At 37.5% G+C, this 16744-nt stretch overlaps 3 protein-coding genes and 8 non-coding genes across 69 annotated transcripts in view; 9 read left to right on the forward strand and 2 right to left on the reverse strand.

Moving 5' to 3' along the window:
* The window catches only part of C6H11orf54 (chromosome 6 C11orf54 homolog), a 22241-nt gene extending 16473 nt beyond the window's left edge, over positions 1–5768 (reverse strand). Inside the window, exons 1-3 of one of the 4 annotated variants that reach the window (XM_070623856.1) lie at positions 5587–5768; positions 2081–2232; positions 46–144 (exon numbers count right to left, since the gene is read on the reverse strand). Coding sequence is in view for 2 of the 4 variants with exons in the window: in XM_070623855.1 (XP_070479956.1) it covers positions 46–144; positions 2081–2135 (154 nt within the window). In the remaining 2 variants the exon portion in view is untranslated. The remainder of the gene's footprint in view (positions 1–45; positions 145–2080; positions 2233–5586) is intronic. The other 3 variants (XM_070623855.1, XM_008525705.2, XM_070623857.1) reach the window with 3 other exon arrangements.
* On the forward strand, positions 5703–16445 carry TAF1D (TATA-box binding protein associated factor, RNA polymerase I subunit D). 50 transcript variants are annotated; one of them, XM_070623883.1, is made up of 15 exons: positions 5703–5842; positions 8074–8191; positions 8925–9303; positions 10181–10356; positions 10665–10725; positions 11096–11261; positions 12062–12096; positions 13133–13181; positions 13379–13413; positions 14204–14252; positions 14921–14967; positions 15558–15628; positions 15825–15869; positions 16111–16156; positions 16359–16445. In XM_070623883.1, the coding sequence occupies exons 2-6, from the start codon at positions 8133–8135 to the stop codon at positions 11243–11245; spliced, it is 825 nt and encodes a 274-aa protein (XP_070479984.1). In that variant the 5' UTR covers positions 5703–5842; positions 8074–8132; the 3' UTR covers positions 11246–11261; positions 12062–12096; positions 13133–13181; positions 13379–13413; positions 14204–14252; positions 14921–14967; positions 15558–15628; positions 15825–15869; positions 16111–16156; positions 16359–16445. The 50 variants fall into 50 exon arrangements, with proteins under 50 accessions (XP_070479984.1, XP_070479986.1, XP_070479997.1 ...); XM_070623885.1 differs by having other exon boundaries at positions 15558–15624; XM_070623896.1 differs by having other exon boundaries at positions 11096–11245.
* Positions 11778–11905, forward strand: LOC139084392 (small nucleolar RNA SNORA40). Its single transcript, XR_011541735.1, has one exon. It is a non-coding gene; the product is annotated as a small nucleolar RNA SNORA40 (small nucleolar RNA).
* LOC139084387 (small nucleolar RNA SNORA18) lies at positions 12958–13088 on the forward strand. The gene has a single exon (XR_011541730.1). It is a non-coding gene; the product is annotated as a small nucleolar RNA SNORA18 (small nucleolar RNA).
* LOC139084347 (small nucleolar RNA SNORD5) lies at positions 13223–13295 on the forward strand. Its single transcript, XR_011541695.1, has one exon. It is a non-coding gene; the product is annotated as a small nucleolar RNA SNORD5 (small nucleolar RNA).
* LOC139084381 (small nucleolar RNA SNORA8) lies at positions 13996–14133 on the forward strand. Its single transcript, XR_011541724.1, has one exon. It is a non-coding gene; the product is annotated as a small nucleolar RNA SNORA8 (small nucleolar RNA).
* LOC139084384 (small nucleolar RNA SNORA1) lies at positions 14386–14520 on the forward strand. The gene has a single exon (XR_011541727.1). It is a non-coding gene; the product is annotated as a small nucleolar RNA SNORA1 (small nucleolar RNA).
* Positions 15126–15199, forward strand: LOC139084380 (small nucleolar RNA Z40). The gene has a single exon (XR_011541723.1). It is a non-coding gene; the product is annotated as a small nucleolar RNA Z40 (small nucleolar RNA).
* On the forward strand, positions 15671–15794 carry LOC139084386 (small nucleolar RNA SNORA32). Its single transcript, XR_011541729.1, has one exon. It is a non-coding gene; the product is annotated as a small nucleolar RNA SNORA32 (small nucleolar RNA).
* Positions 16187–16313, forward strand: LOC139084382 (small nucleolar RNA SNORA25). The gene has a single exon (XR_011541725.1). It is a non-coding gene; the product is annotated as a small nucleolar RNA SNORA25 (small nucleolar RNA).
* CEP295 (centrosomal protein 295) overlaps positions 16417–16744 on the reverse strand; it is a 48592-nt gene continuing 48264 nt past the window's right edge. For 4 of the 7 annotated variants that reach the window (XR_011541096.1, XM_008525708.2, XM_070623851.1 and 1 more), the window contains 2 exons: positions 16627–16726; positions 16417–16543 (listed from right to left, as the gene is read on the reverse strand). Coding sequence is in view for 6 of the 7 variants with exons in the window: in XM_008525708.2 (XP_008523930.2) it covers positions 16502–16543; positions 16627–16726 (142 nt within the window). In the remaining variant the exon portion in view is untranslated. Of the gene's footprint in view, positions 16727–16744 lie in introns of all 7 variants that reach the window. The other 3 variants (XM_008525707.2, XM_070623850.1, XM_070623852.1) reach the window with 1 other exon arrangement.

The following is a 16744-nucleotide window of genomic DNA, read 5'->3' on the forward strand; positions in this document are numbered from 1 at the left end:
AAGATTAGGACTGAAAAACAAAAGCTAACTGCAAAAATTGCTTACCTCTTACAGGAAAGGTAAATGGCTGCTTGGTCAAATCAGGGCAATCAACTACAGAGACCTGGACATCAGCAAAGTTATCCTTTAGCCCCTTCTGCAGAACTAGTAAAGACAAGGAAAAGGCTTATTCAACATTAGGGAAAATCTGCCACCACATAGTAAATCTTCCCTCAACTGTTTTGTGTCACACTCCCAACCTAAACTAATGTAATTAAAAAAGAGGGGGAAATGGTCTGATTAATGAATATAATAACATTAGACACATAATTAATCACAAGATATAATGTAAACTAAGACACCTAAATCCCTCCATTAATACCACTATAAATCATAGTGATTATAAACCATTGAAGATAAACATTGCACTCAGGTGAGGATTGCCTTTCTTCTGGGGAGAGGATTCCAAAGGTCTACTGAAATGTAAATATTTAAACTGCTAGAAAGTAAGCAATTACCCAACAACTTCATTAAACGCTTACAGACAAAATGTTGAGCAAAAGAAGCAAGATACAGAAAAACACATACTATATGACCTCACCTATAGGTATTTCAAAAACAGGCAACTAATCTAAGGTGACGGCAGTTGGAACAGTGCTTACCTGCTGGGGTAGAGACATTGACTGGGAAAGTGCATGAAGGAGCCTTCTGAGATGTTAGAAATATTTTACATCTTGATTTGGATGGTAGTGACATGAGTGTAAACACGTTAAAATTCACCAAGCTGCACACTTAAGATTAGTGTTCTTTACTGTATATATGTTATAACTCAATAAAAAAAGTAAAAAAAGAAACATAGGTGTCTCAAAGTTATAAATCTAAGAGCAACGTACTTTTAAGGATGAAAAGTTCTTATAAAAATTTCTCTCACAGCAGTGTCAGCCATCAGTTTAAGTCTTGTAGAACCAGACTTTCTAAAAACATGAAGTCAGCCTCAATCTAGCCAGATGGATATTCTATACCAGATCTTTATCTATGTGAAAACCGAAGCCAAAGCAAATGGAAAATTCCCCTCCCTGGACTAATAAGTGCAGACTTCTGAAAATAGAAATTAAGATTCAGTGTGTGGAAATATAGTAAAATCTGTTTTTTATCAATTACAAAGGGACCAAGTTCTTGCTATAAGATTTTTCTATAAAAAGTGAAAATAACTTTTAAGCTAAAAAGTTGTAGGAAGGCACCCAGAAAGATTCCTAGCTGTCCTGTCATATCAGGGAAGACAGACAGACTGATAGAAAAGACATATGGGCAATACAGATTGTTTACTAGCTGCTACTCAATTTAGGAAAAAATAGGAAGGTTATGAGAGATGAACTACAACCAAGCAAAACGTGAGTACACTTCTTGACTTAATCTTATAAGGAGGACAGATGAACTACCAGGACACTTTTGAGAAGTAAGGGTAGGTTTTATAGTCACCATCAGAATGGAACTAAAGGCTGTTACACAAAGGTTGGCATTATGACAGGCTATATATACAGTTTTGGATTAGTACCATTCCTGGCTTCATTTTATATTCCTATCTTTACTTTCTTTTTCTTATCTATCTCCTCTCCTTCTAATTAATCTTGTGAAGCTGCCTTAAATTCTTTTTCAAACAAGGTGAAATACATAAAAATACACACAGACAGAGAAATCTAAGCAAGTTCATTGGCATATCAGAAGGGGAAAAAGTTGTATATTGGGAACATGGTTAATATACCACAGTATATTATAGACAGAATATTGTAACTGGTAAAAAGTTAATAAAGCAAAATGTGCGACACTTTGGGCATTCCAGATACTTAAATCTTGTATTAATAAATTTATTTTCATTCTGTAAAGTAGGTATCATATCAAGAATCTTTAAATGGTGAGTTTAGTTTTTTTGGAGGGGCAGAATTTTGGACTGTCAATAAACATAGTACAGAATAGATATTGAAAAGGAAAATGAGTTCTGTGTCGAAAAGTACTAGTGCATAAATTATATCTTAGAATATTCTTATTTTTTAATTTTTTCCTTAGAATAATTTTAAAAACTCAAAGTAAGTATTGTATTTACCTCCAACAAGCTCCTCTAGACTCGGCACATGGAAAGAATATTCAGCACAAGTCATTTTCTTTCTTCTTTTGGTTCGAGGACGTACAACTAAAGCTATTGCAGGCTAATTATCACCAGAGTTCACCGTGCACCAAGCATGAACAGCTGCTGCTCTGGAAATGAACATTAAGAGTTTAATTATATAAAGAGGGCAAAAGGGCATTTAGCGGGGGCTGGCCCCATGGCCAAGTGGTTAAGTTTGCGCGCTCCGCTGCAGGCGGCCCAGTGTTTCGTCGGTTCGAATCCTGGGCGCGGACATGGCACTGCTCATCAAACCACGCTGAGGCAGCGTCCCACATGCCACAACTAGAAGGACCCACAACGAAGAATATACAATTATGCGCTGGGGGGCTTTGGGGAGAAAAAGGAAAAAAATAATAAAATCTTTAAAAAAAAAGGGGCATTTAGGTTTCTGCCCTCCCAGGAAGGCAATCACAGCTTCTAGTATTAAAAGTCCAAGTGAGAAACACTCAAGCAACCTCTGTTAAAAAGCAAATTTCAACTGAGTAAATTTGAAGATCTAATTGGCTTTATTCCATGGTTCATGAATCAGGCAGCATCTTACCTAGCAAATAGAGAGGAGCTCCAGGGAGCTGTACAGAATGGAAGGCTTTCTAGCAAGAAGGGGGCTCAAAAAGGACGTTTCTAAAGAATGGATTAATCTAGGTCACCTTCCCTTGGGGAAGGGCGGCGTTCTGGCATGCAGATTATCTCACTAGAGTTGATCAGGAAACTCCAGACTGATTGGTTTAAAATTCCACTCCTGGGAGAAGCTGAAACTGCAATTAAGTCTTGGTTCACTGAGATGGGGGCTTAGGACAAATAACTCCATTTTGAGACTTGTTTCTTTTTAACACCTCTTTTAATACTGATACTTTGAACAGCTGACAGTTAAAATAGACAAGAAGAAAATCCAAACCAAGAGGGCACCTGATTCATTTTCTTTAGTCATATATCTGGATTAAACATGCAGTTCTCTTTTTTGAGGAAGATTAACCCTGAGCTAACTGCTGCCAATCCTCCTCTTTTTGCTGAGGAAGGCTGGCCCTGAGCTAACATCCGCGCCCATCTTCCTCTACTTTATCTGTGGGACACCTGCCACAGCATGGCTTGACAAGTGGTGCCATGTCCGCATCAGCGATCCGAACTGGTGAACCCCAGGCCTCTGAACCCCGGCCGGGCCCAAACATGGCAGTTTTCGGATGGTTGGTCTAAGGACTATAGGTTCTGCAGCAAAAGGTAGTTATTAAGGTTTATGAAAAAGTGTTTAAATGGTGTAGATAACAGTATGGGACGCCGAAGCACTTCTACAATAGATCATTTATGTTTTCTATTCTATCTTTGACATTTAAGCTATAAATTAAAACAAGTTTCTTAGACTATCACTTTCACAAAAGAAAATTAAAATTAATGACAGAAATGGAAACTTCTACAAATGACTAGCTCTTGAAATTGAAATGATTATTTTCATTTACAAACAAACATACTTTCTTGGTAAGCAGCTTTAATGTTCAATTATTCTGATAATCTAACCACTTATAATTTGATATTTTAAATAAAGATGTTAAGCATATTTTACAATAAGTAGGCTATATATATATATATATATATATACAGAAATTAGTATCTCACCTCAAGCGTCCAGGTGATGAGGTGTGCAAGCAGAGGTAGATGAATAAAATAAATGCCAAAAAAACCCCAAATAAAAGTAATACGAGGTGGGCAGGGAATGCCCTGTAGGCCAACCGCAACAAGCAATGAAGACCAAAGTTTTAAGGGTTTCTAAGAGCACCGTTGGAGTTCTCACTAAATTCGTTAATGGAACACCTCATTAATCTGAATAGTCTCTGGTACATGCTTACTTAGTAACTGAAAGATGATTCTTCAGCATCACTTGAAAAATTCTTCCAAAAGCAACTAAAAAAATTTTTTTTCCCAAGATTTACAGGTTTCTTAGAAAGTGGGTGTCTAGTTTTGATAATGTGAAACAACACATCCTCCATACACATGCTACTGCATACATTTAGGACTTGACATTTACTTTAGTACTTTACCAAATACTGACTTTTATTCTCCTTTAGTTACTTAATATGCATAATGTGATCTCCAAAATAAAATATAAACTGTTGATAATAGGCCCCAAGACCTATATAATCATATTTCAATTATCTCAAACATATTTTTGAATTGACTAATCTATAGTTGTTCAGGAATGAGATATTTTAACTTTTTCACTTGAAATAATTTCAGTTGCACAGAAAATACACATAAATAATTCCTATATAGTCTTCACCTAGATTTTCCAAATGGTAACATCATGTTCTCTTCATCAGAAACCAGCAAGTACTAATCAAGAGCATGTCAAAATCTGCTCACTGAATACCGTATTTATTTATAATAAGGATAATAGAAGCACTCTAGATATTTCTTACAGAAGGAATAATAAAGATTCAAGTTTAAATTCAAACACAATCCTAATTTTACATCCTTTATTAGCTTTAAAAGCTCAGGTTTATTTTGTTTTCTTTCCTCACAGAAATGTAAACAAAGCGCAACCCTGGGAGGCTACAGCCTGAACCGGTTTAGAAAAATGCAAGCCGACTGCCCCATAGCGCGTGTGAGGGTGTAGACGCGTGAGCGGGAGGCAGGGCGGCCCTGCTCCCAGCGGGACAGTGAACGAGACAGGATGCCTGTCCTGGAACCTACAGTATTTCATAGACACTGGAAATGGCGACACGATTAGACGTTTTATGCCTGGAATTGTTCAATATTTAGAGCAAAGCTGAGTAAAGACGCCAGATTACTTTCCAAGGTCTGTCCAATCCCGAGATGACACAGACTAGAAACTAAGACTTTAGACACCCTAAGGATTGATCATATGATACGAGAAGTCTGAAAACCGACAAATCAAACCAGCTCACTCATTTTTGTAACTACTTCGGAGGGAACAGCCTCCCCCCAAACTAAACTAGTTTAAACTGTTGAATCCTAACACTCACTAGTAACCTTTCTGGGAACTAAGGGGGAAAAACACTCAGAAAAAAAAAATCCACTGCTGGCTCTCTTGTGACAGGTGAGCCAACTCTGGGAGGCCGACCCTTCGCTGAGGGGGAGAGAGCGAGCTAACAAAACAAGTCCAGACGGTGGCGGGGACCGGGTGTGCTCGGGGGAGCACGGCTTCCAGGACAAAGGTTACACGTGTCAATCACGGGCAAGCAGGATCCTTTAATACTTTCATACGGAAGAGATTTCTGAAGGCAAAACTAGACCTAATAGGACAAAAGACACCCAGCACCACACACGCAGAACCAGGCTGCAGAAAGGCGGATGACAGCGCAGCAAAGGCGAGACCACGGGAAACAAATCAGGCTGAGGGGCTGTTTTCTCGCAGTTACATACATTCCGTTCACTTGACCCCAAAATTCGTTTTTGTCATTTGCGGGAAAGTTCTTGGTTATTCCACTTACCTAATCTGTCAGGGAAGCTCACACCTGAAACGCGATCTTGCCTCCGTCAGCTCCGCCTCTTCTGAGTTAGGGCGCTCAGGCTCCGCCCCCTGTTAATTGCTCCTCCTCTCGCGGCGATCAAAATGGCGCCCTGCTATCTGGCCTCCTCCCACCTCTCATTTTCTTCCGGGAGTTAAGTTGTTATCGCGAGACCTCGGCCCCACTATTAGCCGAGTCGCGTGGGCGGCCTACTCTTTTGTTCCGCGCGGCTGTAGAGGTAGGTCGTTGTTGGCGTATTGGTATGCTGAGGGCGGAAGGTTGATGGACCCAGCTCACCGAGCCCTGGGTTGCGGGCAGCGAGTATGGGGCTGAGGCCCGTAGTGAACCAACGCTTGTTGGTGCAAGCCGTCTGCCAGTCTGGATGGGTAGGGAAGAGGACTTGGCGTCCCGGCCTGGTGGGCGAGGGAGGGCTTCCCATCTAGCTTTCCCAGGGACCCCCGCGTTGCTCGGGAGCATCGAGCAGCAGAAGTCAGGCCCTGAGGTTGGAGGGCTCGCTCTTGTGGGCTTCAGGCCTCGTGCCTGGACTGCGGCCCACACTTAACGCGATTATAGTGTGGGCGCGGTCAGTTGGTCTAGGATGTAAAAGTTAAGATGTATTATAGACAAATACATGTTTTCTGAGTGAATCTTCATGAGCGCGAGGTAACCATGCATGAGGTTGGGTGCTTCCTGGGGACGCTCGCCCCAAGGTCACTCCCCGTGAGGGCCTGAAGAGGTATTGTCAGCGCAGGTAGAGCGCTCTAGCTGGCCACGTGGCCTCTCATCGCTGAGTCTCGGAATGGGAAGCAACCCTTAACGTAGGAATGGTTTCTAAACAGTTTCCGAAAAAGTGATATTTGAGTTAACTCCACTTTATTTTGACAATGTTTTTTTTTTTTTTTTTTTTTTAAAGATTTTATTTTTTCCTTTTTCTCCCCAAAGCCCCCCGGTACATAGTTGTGTATTCTTCGTTGTGGGTTCCTCTAGTTGTGGCATGTGGGACGCTGCCTCAGCGTGGTCTGACGAGCAGTGCCATGTCCGCGCCCAGGATTCGAACTGACGAAACACTGGGCCGCCTGCAGCGGAGCGCGCGAACTTAACCACTCGGCCACGGGGCCAGCCCCTATTTTGACAATGTTTTGATATTTAATATTTAACCTTAGGTATACCGTCAGTGCCATTGGACCCAATTTTTGTTGAATTTCGTTTGTGAGCAGTTTTTTCATGACTTATTTCTTAGATTTTGTATTTTAAAAAACTGCAATAAAACACCGTGAAATTACCGCGAGCCCGTTGGGCGGTTTGCAAGTCTAAGATCTGTATGACCTTACTGATGTCCTATATTTGAAATATTTGGTATTTTATCCTAGGACTCCTTTCTTCTTTACTCATTTGTCATTCTCAAGTATGCTAAAGACGAAGAAAAGTGGAAAATGGAAGAAGGATAGCTTCCCCTATAAGGGAGATGCAGTAGTAAAATGAGGCATCGTCTTTTTTCTATTTTGCTCAAGATATTGTAAAATTTTCGAAGGAGATAGAAAGGAACACAAAGGGCACCACTGTTGTAGTCTGTTAGCCTTTCATTCAGAAGTTTGAGAATTCAGAACTTTTAAATTACTACGCATAGTGGTAAAGGGGTAATATGGAGATAATATGCCGAGGACGAAGTTTCACAGTGACTTTGATGAATCACAGGAAGAATGGGAAGAGGCCATAAATGAAAATCCCAGACCAGGAGTTTAAAGTGGCCTGTTGGATTGAGATGATAAATCGTGATGATGATTTTTCCTGGTATACTGGGGCCACAGTCTACCTTCTGGCTGTGTAAAAATTTTTCTTCCGAGTTCCTATCTGCTCTTGGGAAATTGTATTTTGGCCACTAATTGTACAATAATACTCATAATTGTACATTACTATATGGCTAATGACAAAATTATGTTTCTTACTGTTACGGAAAAACGGATACTTTCTTTGGAAATGACACTGCTTTTCTGGACTCTTGTTCCGTTGGATAGATTTAGGAGGCACAAGTCAGAAAGTGAACTGGTGAATAAAAGTTTTAGGTTTTAGAATTTGATCTGAAATGGACAGTTCCTACATGAACGTGTTAAAGGCTTTGTATATGATTTTGCCTTAATTTACATATATTGGCACAATCTGACTACCTGGAACTTTGCGTTACTTGGATACAGTTCCTACATGAACGTGTTAAAGGCTTTGTATATGATTTTGCCTTAATTTACATATATTGGCACAATCTGACTACCTGGAACTTTGCGTTACTTGGATACAGTTCCTACATGAACGTGTTAAAGGCTTTGTATATGATTTTGCCTTAATTTACATATATTGGCACAATCTGACTACCTGGAACTTTGCGTTACTTGGATACTAGCTGTTTGTGTTGGCATTCATATGTTCAGGGAAACTACCACATTGACAAATTTATATCGTCAATTCTGTTAAAAGCAAAGAACCAGTGACGAATAAAACAGTTTTCAGAAGGACTTGGAGAATACGTATCTGGAATGGATTCTCTTGACTATGCAACAGCATCTGATTCAGCTGTGCAAATTGAAAATCAAAGGTAGGTGCGTTTTCTTGTGTTCACCATCACCACCACCAGATTTATACTGGAAAACAGAATCGATGATAATGTTTACTGTATTTGAATTAACTGGGAAAGCATAAACCATTGTAGATAATGAGTGGCGGTAAATATAATTTTCAAGAAATAGGAAAGAAAGGGAAAACCTGGTGTCCACAGACCTTGAAAGTTATATGGTTAACAGTGGGACACATTCTTAACCCAGGGGAACAGAAGTATATTCTCTAGGTCGGCCAATTTGACATCTCTTCCTAACTAAATTATCTTAGTTTTATTACAAGAAAATGGACATCACTGGGGAATCTTGCTTAAAAATCAACTTGTTCTGATGTTCTGCCTTATGAAGGATGCTGGCTTTATGTATGTGACGGAGATGTCCACTTACCTCACCTATTGATTTCACTGGGAAATCAAAATCAGCGTTTCTTGTGTATTCACAGGAAGTAGCTATTAGGCCACTCTTGTTTTATTTAGAGGAGGCTCTAGCAGTGAACAAGACTGCCTTTGTGGAACTTGTATTTCTCTCAGAAGTTTTTTTAAGTGCTGTGGCATGTGCCATTTTACTAGAGTGGTCAGAACTATGTGGTTGGCTGGGACTGAGCCCATCTCTCAGAATTATCCTGAGTGTGTTTTGGGGCTGGAAGAAAAGTACTCTGCTGATAATAAGCATTCAGTAATGTAAAAGGATGTAATTTATCTCCCCTTTTTCTAGTGATAACTCTTCCTCGGGTAGCAGCTTATTTAAAACTCAGTGTGTTCCTTACTCACCTAAACGGAGGCAAAGAAACTCTATTAGAAAATTTGTTCATTCGCCTGAAAGTGTTCAAGCAAGAGATTCATCTAGTGACTCATCTTTTGAACCAAGACCACTGACTTTAAAAGCTATTTTTGAAAGATTCAAAAAAAAGAAACGTAAGAAGAGGAAATATAAGCCAACAGGAAGACCAAGGGGAAGACCAAAAGGAAGGAGAAGCACGAGATGCTCGCAAATAACTAAGAAACATATTAGAGACAGAGGACCTGGGTTCCCATTTTTAGAATCAAAGAATGGAAGAAGACCATTACCTTGGAGAAAAATTTTAACCTTTGAGGTGAGTCAGTATTTTATATTTGCTGATACTTAAAGCTAAAATGTGCGAAGTGAATTGTTGGTCACCTTGAGAATTTAGATGTGCCTGGAATATATAGTCTGCAACTTTTGATAATACTCTTCCATACTTACCACTTAAAGACCATCCAGTCCTTCAGCTCAAACTTCACTTGGGCTTCTGGGTGGAATCTTCATTCACTAGTGTATATTCAGGGACCGTGCCTATATATGAAGTGCTCCAAGGCAGAGTCTATCAAGTCCCTTGATTTTATCCTATCAGGTCTTTACACAACATCCCTAAAACTCAAACGATTCTCACATGTTTTACAGTCACCTAAGACAAACCCATACCTGCCTTTCGTGTTAAGTGACTTAAAAATAGACTTCATTTTCTTACAGATGTTGAATATTCAGTTCCTGACAGATTTGCCTGATAAACGCCTTAATGCTTAGTAGTAGACTCAAATATCTGAGTTAAATGTTCGCAGAATTTACAATCCCTTGCTCTAGAATCTGATTTATTTGAAAGGGTTACTACTCGTTAACCTTTTATGTTTTAAGTTGATGATAATAAACGTCAGAAATTTGGTTTTTTGCATTTAAAAATGTCTTTAGCAATTCCCAAATAATACAAGATTTATGCTTCAATTTTCCTTGGTACTAATTAGGGAGGTTTGATTAACTTGCTAGGTAGAAGAGTGAATTCTTTTTACAACCAGCGTTTGATAAATTATGTGTGTTCTGCATGTGGCAGAGTAGTTAAATCAGTATCACTAAGCCTTCTTGGTAAGGGAATCCTTGCCCTTTTGGAATATGGGCATCTGCTGAGTGAGAAAATTTATTTTGTAAGGCCATGTCTTGGTGTTTTTTACATACAGCAAGCAGTCGCAAGAGGATTTTTCAACTACCTTGAAAAACTGAAGTATGAGTACCACCTCAAGGAATCCTTGAAACAAATGAATGTTGGTGAAGATTTAGAAAAAGATGACCTTGATAGTCGTAGATATAAATACTTGGATGACGATGGATCTCTCTCTCCTATTGAAGAGTTGGCGTAAGTTTAATTGTGAAATAATTTTGATCATGTTTTAGCAAATTTTTAAAGTTAATGTTAAGTGCTCCGTATTATGCTTTTGATTTGTTTATACTTTAATAGTGAGGAGCAAAGATATAGTAGGCCATGTGGGTTATTTACAGTTGAGCTACAAGCTTGGCACATGAGATACCCATTTTGGGGTGTTAGAAATAACATAATTTTTCTCCTTGACTAGTATTACTGTTTGAATTGTATATCATGACAGTATACTACTAATTGGGTTCTAGAAGATTCTGTCATCTGAGTGATACATTTTACTATTACAGAGCAGAGGATGAGGTTGCAGCAAATCTTGAACATGATGATGAGTGTGATATCAAATTGGTGGTAAGTGACATTTTTATCCCATTTCATGTAGGCACAGCAGCAGTTGGTACAGGAAGAATTTTATCCAAAAGTTACTCTTAGACTGTATTTAACTTTTGAAAGACTCCATGCATTTGGTACAGGAAATGAAAAAATAAAAATGAACTTTTGGATAGTTGAGAACACGGACTTTTCAATACTATTGTTAAGTAAGGTAAGATGTGGTATTGCTACTGGTATATCCAATGAGAAAATAAGCAGAACTTAATTTGGATTTGTAACATCTCGATGTAGTCTCCATGTTATTTGAAATAACCTAGAGCTCAGTTATGTATAATTACTAAAGCAATAAAGTTTTACTTATTGCTTAATATTTATATTTCTTATGCAGGAGGACAGTTGTTTCATAATAAGTTCTGAATTACCAAAGAAGATGAGTGCATATTTAGAACAAGAGGAATATACTGGAGAAGATGCTTTGTCTAAAAAGAGGGCATCAAAGTCCAAAAACATTGGACAGAATGGCCTGAAAAGAAAATAGGTATATAAATGTCATGGTAAGCAGAATTGAGAAAAAGGAACATTTGGAGAAAGTAAAGATGATGAATGTATATATACGTATACACATGCGCGTGCGCCATCCTTGTGATGAAAAAGAACCTTTCAAGGAGAAAATAAAAAGAACTTGAACAAATTTGAAAGAAACTCCTAAAGAATAAGAAGTAATGAGAAGATACTACTTTTTTTGCCTATACTTGTTTATTTCAGGGTAAGAGAGCTTACAGGCATCAATTGAGCACTGGATCAAAGTAGTACAGAGATTGTAATCCTAAAAGTGAAATGTTAGTTATAATAAACACTGATTCATAACCAACCACCCTCTTTAGGGTACGTGAAACCCCCCATTTTTATCCCAGTTTTATTCAGACAAGTGACCTTTAGTATCAAATGTTTAATACTGTAGTAAGAACTTACTAATTTTCCCTTCCTAACTACCTAGGATATTTCGACTACCATTTTCTTCACTATTGTATTTTGTCAATTATGCTACTATATATACTGCATTTTATGATAGCACTTGTGTTTGTTTTTGTTTAATTTGTGGACAAAGACTTAGAGACAGGTGCAGAAAATAAAACCTCTTTTGCAACCCAGAGCTCATTGTTCAGTATGAGTTTTGATACAGATAAGAAGGAACATTGTATCTAAAGCAGAATAAAGTGATGAGGGTGGGGTATTGATAAACAAAGGTTGCTTCCAGGCTATAGAATTGATAATTAAAATAGCATATAAGGGGAATCTTGGCCCTATTGGTTTTTGATGTTGACATGAAAGATGGCTTCCTTTTTTTTATTAGGCTTTTATTTTGAGAACACAATGTCTGGACTTAAGGTATGTCTTATGCTTTAGGTGAGTTTTTGTATCTGATTTGTTGAAGTGTAGTATGTTGTCACGTAATTTAAATGTCCACAGGTCTCATTATTGAAAGACATTTTTGCCAACTTTTAATTTCTGTTTATGATGTCATTTCAGAAAATGAATCTTAGGATTCACACATTTTATAGTGATATTGTGCCATCTTCCCTTTTGGAGTAAAGGGTCCCAAAACAATCTTAGGCTATAGCAATAATCAGAATCTTGGATATTGCTGCCACTTGAAGCATATACAACATTATTTTTAATTAATGCATAATCTAACGAGGTAGAAGATACAATAGTGTAATGCTAGGATACAAGATTTCATAAACCTCAATGATAAAGTTTCATTAAAAAGCACCCAATATGTTTGTCTTCTACTTATTTCCAAATATAGCCACATTAATATTTTTCTTGGTTTTTATAACTGATACCAAATGAGAAAATATTTTATATAGTTATTAAATTGAAGCAAAAGTTCAGCTGAAGTAAAAATTTCGCTGTAATCTGGGAATTTCAAAGGTAAAACATTGCAGTGTTGAAGTTCATAAAAATCGAGACTTCAGTTTATACAGGTAAATTTTTTCCTTTGGATCATCTGTAGTAGGTAGTTGGCATATTTTCATCAGTATATACTCAGCTGTTCCTAAGCAGCATTGTTAAAGTCATTACCAAGTGATTAATTTATGGGATGATTTCTTTAAATCTCTTTTAAATGGATGTTTGTTTTTATGCAATTTTGAATTCATCCAAAAGGCTAGAGCAAATTACAGTTCTGGTAATAATTGAAAATTTAGACTTTTGTTTATTTATATTTTTTAAAAGGTGTAAATAGTGGTTGAGGTCTATCCCGATGGGGCTTTTTCTGTAGACCCACATCGTTGGAAACGCCTCATAGAGTAATTATGTGGTTTCCTTTACTCACAGAACTGTGTGTTAGATCTGTGGGAAAGAACTACAAGACAGCTGCTAAAAGTATGAAAGACGTAATAGTCAATTTTTTTTATCGTAGGTATTGGCCTATCCCAAGGTCTATACTGTTCTAGGGTGAGACAGCTTAGGTAAGTTTAAATTGGTGACAGTTAATCTTGGTACCATTACAGTTCATATGATGAATTTTAACTGTTCAACTGCTGAATGATACAGACATGAACTAAAACTTAATTCTGACAGAGCTGTATTCAGCTCTGTATAGGTGTTAGCTTTTAATCACACATTTAAGTTGTCCTTAATCTTTTATTTGTCATTTTATCTGTAGGAGTGAATATGATTTGAACTTACTCATGTGTAGAGGTAAGTAGAATAATTGATTTCTATTGAAATTTATTAAGGATTCAAAAGTGCTGAAAAAATGTAAATTATGACTACAGCACTCCATTACTGTTGTGACTAGTAGTTATTTAGGTACAAAACAATTATTAAGATGTTGGCCAAAATATTTGCCATATTTGTATTTATATATAGAATTGGGGAAAAAGGAGAGTGCCTGTCTAGGGCTTCCAGATGAAATGCCTACTTTTTTGCACCCTTTTACTAATCTGACAAATCCATATGGTTCATCCTAATAACCTGTATACTTGGATATGTTAGAATAGGGATTGTGAATTTTTTATAAGAAATTCTGCCCATAAGAGCAATCATGATCCTTATGTCTGGTGTGGTGTTTGTTTTAGTGATTTGACTTAATTACATCTGTAAGTGTATATAAACAGAGGGCAAAGATCAGGACAACTAGGTTTATAGTTTAAAATGCAGTTAATGTAGTTGCCTTATTGAAATGATAATTAGGAATAAAGGTGAAATTATTTTACCTGTAATAGGAACTTCAAGTTTTAGAAATTAGTAAACATAAGTTTATAGCAGTTCAGTCCTGATTGCACTGCATGGTATCTGCATTCAGCAGTGTATTCCTGCTGGGTGTTCAAAGGACAGTGCGATATAAATTCAGTATCTGGCATCGTTGGTTTTCTTTGCTTCGTGCATGTTAAACCTGGTATTTTTATTGATACAGTATTTCTGTAGTTTCTCATACTGTTAGTTGGACCTAATCTTGAGTAGGAACTAATGCTTCTCTTTTTTCTAGGGTGTGTGACATGGAGAACCAGTCATCCATGGACTCTGATCCTAAACATGTAAGGCTTTGTATTTCTGTTGTTTCTATTAGCCTCCTGTTTATTGAGAGCATGGTCAGCAAAAGAGAACTTCTAGGAAGATGCAAAAACCTTTTGTATAGTGTATATGTAAACTTGAGAGAAACTTTTATGAGGCCTCATTTTAGATGAAAATGGGCACTCTTATTCATGGTGTCCAGAAATTGTTAATGTGGCTATATTGAGACACAGGTTATGCTTCCATCACAGTACGTGTATTACAGTGGTGACAATGAGACCTGTAACATTATTTGCTAGGCTAATGAGTAAAAATTGGATGTAACAAGACTTATCAATATTAGAAATGATTAAGGAATCATCTCTTAGGGGCTGGCCCTGTGGCTGTGTGGTTAAGTTTGTGCACTCTGCCTTGACAGCCCAGGGTCTCGCTGGTTCGGATCCTGGGAACGGACATGGCACCACTCATCAGGTCATGCTGAGGCCACGTCCCACATAACAAAACTAGAAGGACCCACAACTAAAATACACAACTATGTACAAGGGGGCTTTGGGGAGAAAAAGCAGGAAAAAAAAATTGGCCACAGTTGTTAGCTCAGGTGCCAATCTTACAAAAAAAAAAAATATATATATATATATATATTAGATCATTTGGTAAAATAGGAATGAACTTCCTACAATTTAACTCCTAGGGCCCTAAAGTAAATTGGTTGAAGAAATTGGATCCTAAAGATTAGAGGTAAGATTTTAATTTATTCCTTATTTTATAGGAGACTTTAACTTCTTTACTTCTTATAGCTGATAATCCTGGTTACTATCACCACTTAGGAGAAAATGAAAAAAAATATAGATGTTAAAAAGGACACTGTGTTGTGTATATTGCTTACCAATGATGTATGTTGTTATGATGATGGGCAAAATGTTCAACTGCTCTGAATGGGCTGAATGAAAATAGCCTTTCTGAACATGCATCTACATTAAATATGTGCTATATTTTAAAACATTAAAGCTCTAAGGTGAAAGTTAGCTGGACACATGCATGTTTCCACATAGCTACCATTGGAGTTGCTAATCAGCACATTTTTCAAATACGTTCAGGTGTGAATGGAAATGGGTTAAAATCTGTCTTGATTTGAACATATATTTGTTCCCAACATTTCGTTTAAATGAACTGGATTTAGAAGATGTTTATGGCAACTGTTTGCAATTTTAAACCTGGAGTTTTTAATACATACTTGTTGGAAACTGGGTTTCAGGATACTTTGGAACCTAATCAACCTCATTTTGAAAAATGTATTCCAATGTAAACTTTACAAACTTTTTCCGCAGGTGGAGAATTTTTAAAGTATGTCCATATTCAAGTGGAGATCAAAGAATCCCAACTGAAAGAATTGTGGCAAGTTAGTTTTTTATCTTCACAGCATGTTATTTGTCAGGGATAATGGTCATTACCAAGGCTTTTAGAATGCAGTTTCTCATTTGCTGTGGACATGACCAGAAAAAAAATTTCCCACTGGGCTTTTTCTCCTGCTACCTTGCTAGCATTGCAGCCTATTGGGAACATTTTGTTAACCTTGTTTTATTTCCATTGCTTAGATCAGCACTGTCCAATATAAATACAACACCATCTAATAGCCAAAGGTAATGAATGAGACTGGATGACAGTCATTTTTCAAATTCTCACCATTCATGCCTAGTGGCGGTTGTTCAGTGCATGCCTGGATCTCTCGAGTGTTGGCAACTATCTTTTGCCTGGTTAATCTTTCTGAGTTCCTAGAAACCAGGCAGCTTCTAATGTAATAGAACTAACAGGGAGGGCTGGCTTCAGAATTTACTTGAGTATCTCTGGAAATGGAACCTTACTGTTTATATTCTCTTATAGAATTGACTGACATGACAACCATGGATTGAGCAAAATTTTTTAAAAGGTATGTACATATTAGAAAAAGATAATTTGTAGGTCATCTCAAAGAGGGCTTGTGGGACCAAAACCAGGAGCTCTTAACGCTGTGACCAAAGATTGAAGTTCTCCATAGGATATAATAGTCACTCAGTAGTGCTATGTTTTCCTGAGGAGATACATCCGTGATGGGTCCCTGAAGTTTAACCACTGCCTACTCTCTTCTACAGGGCTGTCTTGAAGATATGACTCAAACTTTGGAGGAATGGAAGGAATCACAACATGAAATTACTTAAATAAAAATTTATTGACTGGAATAATTTTGCCTATTACATTTAATTAAAAAAAAACCCTTTATGCTTTTTGTAGAAAGTCAGCATGTTGAACTTTTGGCTCGAAGTTTCTCTAGTGTTTTCTGTGGAAGGAAGAGAAATAAAATTGAGCAGTTATAGTTGTAGTGTACCTTAGACATGAAAAATTGTAGTGGGCCCTGCTCACCTTATGAAATTCTTTTGCCCTTGCTCTGTTCTGGGCATAAGCATCTTGCTTTGCTTTTTCTTCCTTTCGCTGTTTCACTTCAGCTAACTGATTGTATAATCTGTAAGAAATTTATATG

Source organism: Equus przewalskii, chromosome 6, assembly GCF_037783145.1.
Source record: "Equus przewalskii isolate Varuska chromosome 6, EquPr2, whole genome shotgun sequence".
Lineage (NCBI taxonomy): Eukaryota > Metazoa > Chordata > Mammalia > Perissodactyla > Equidae > Equus > Equus przewalskii.

Excerpts from the sequence above, each read along its gene's own strand:
- TAF1D (XM_008525711.2), top strand. The coding sequence starts at position 8,133 with ATGGATTCTCTTGACTATGCAACAGCATCTGATTCAGCTGTGCAAATT. Across the intron at positions 8,192-8,924 it reads GTGCAAATTGAAAATCAAAG|TGATAACTCTTCCTCGGGTA; the intron begins GTAGGTGCGTTT and ends CCCTTTTTCTAG. Across the intron at positions 10,357-10,664 it reads TCTCCTATTGAAGAGTTGGC|AGCAGAGGATGAGGTTGCAG; the intron begins GTAAGTTTAATT and ends TTACTATTACAG.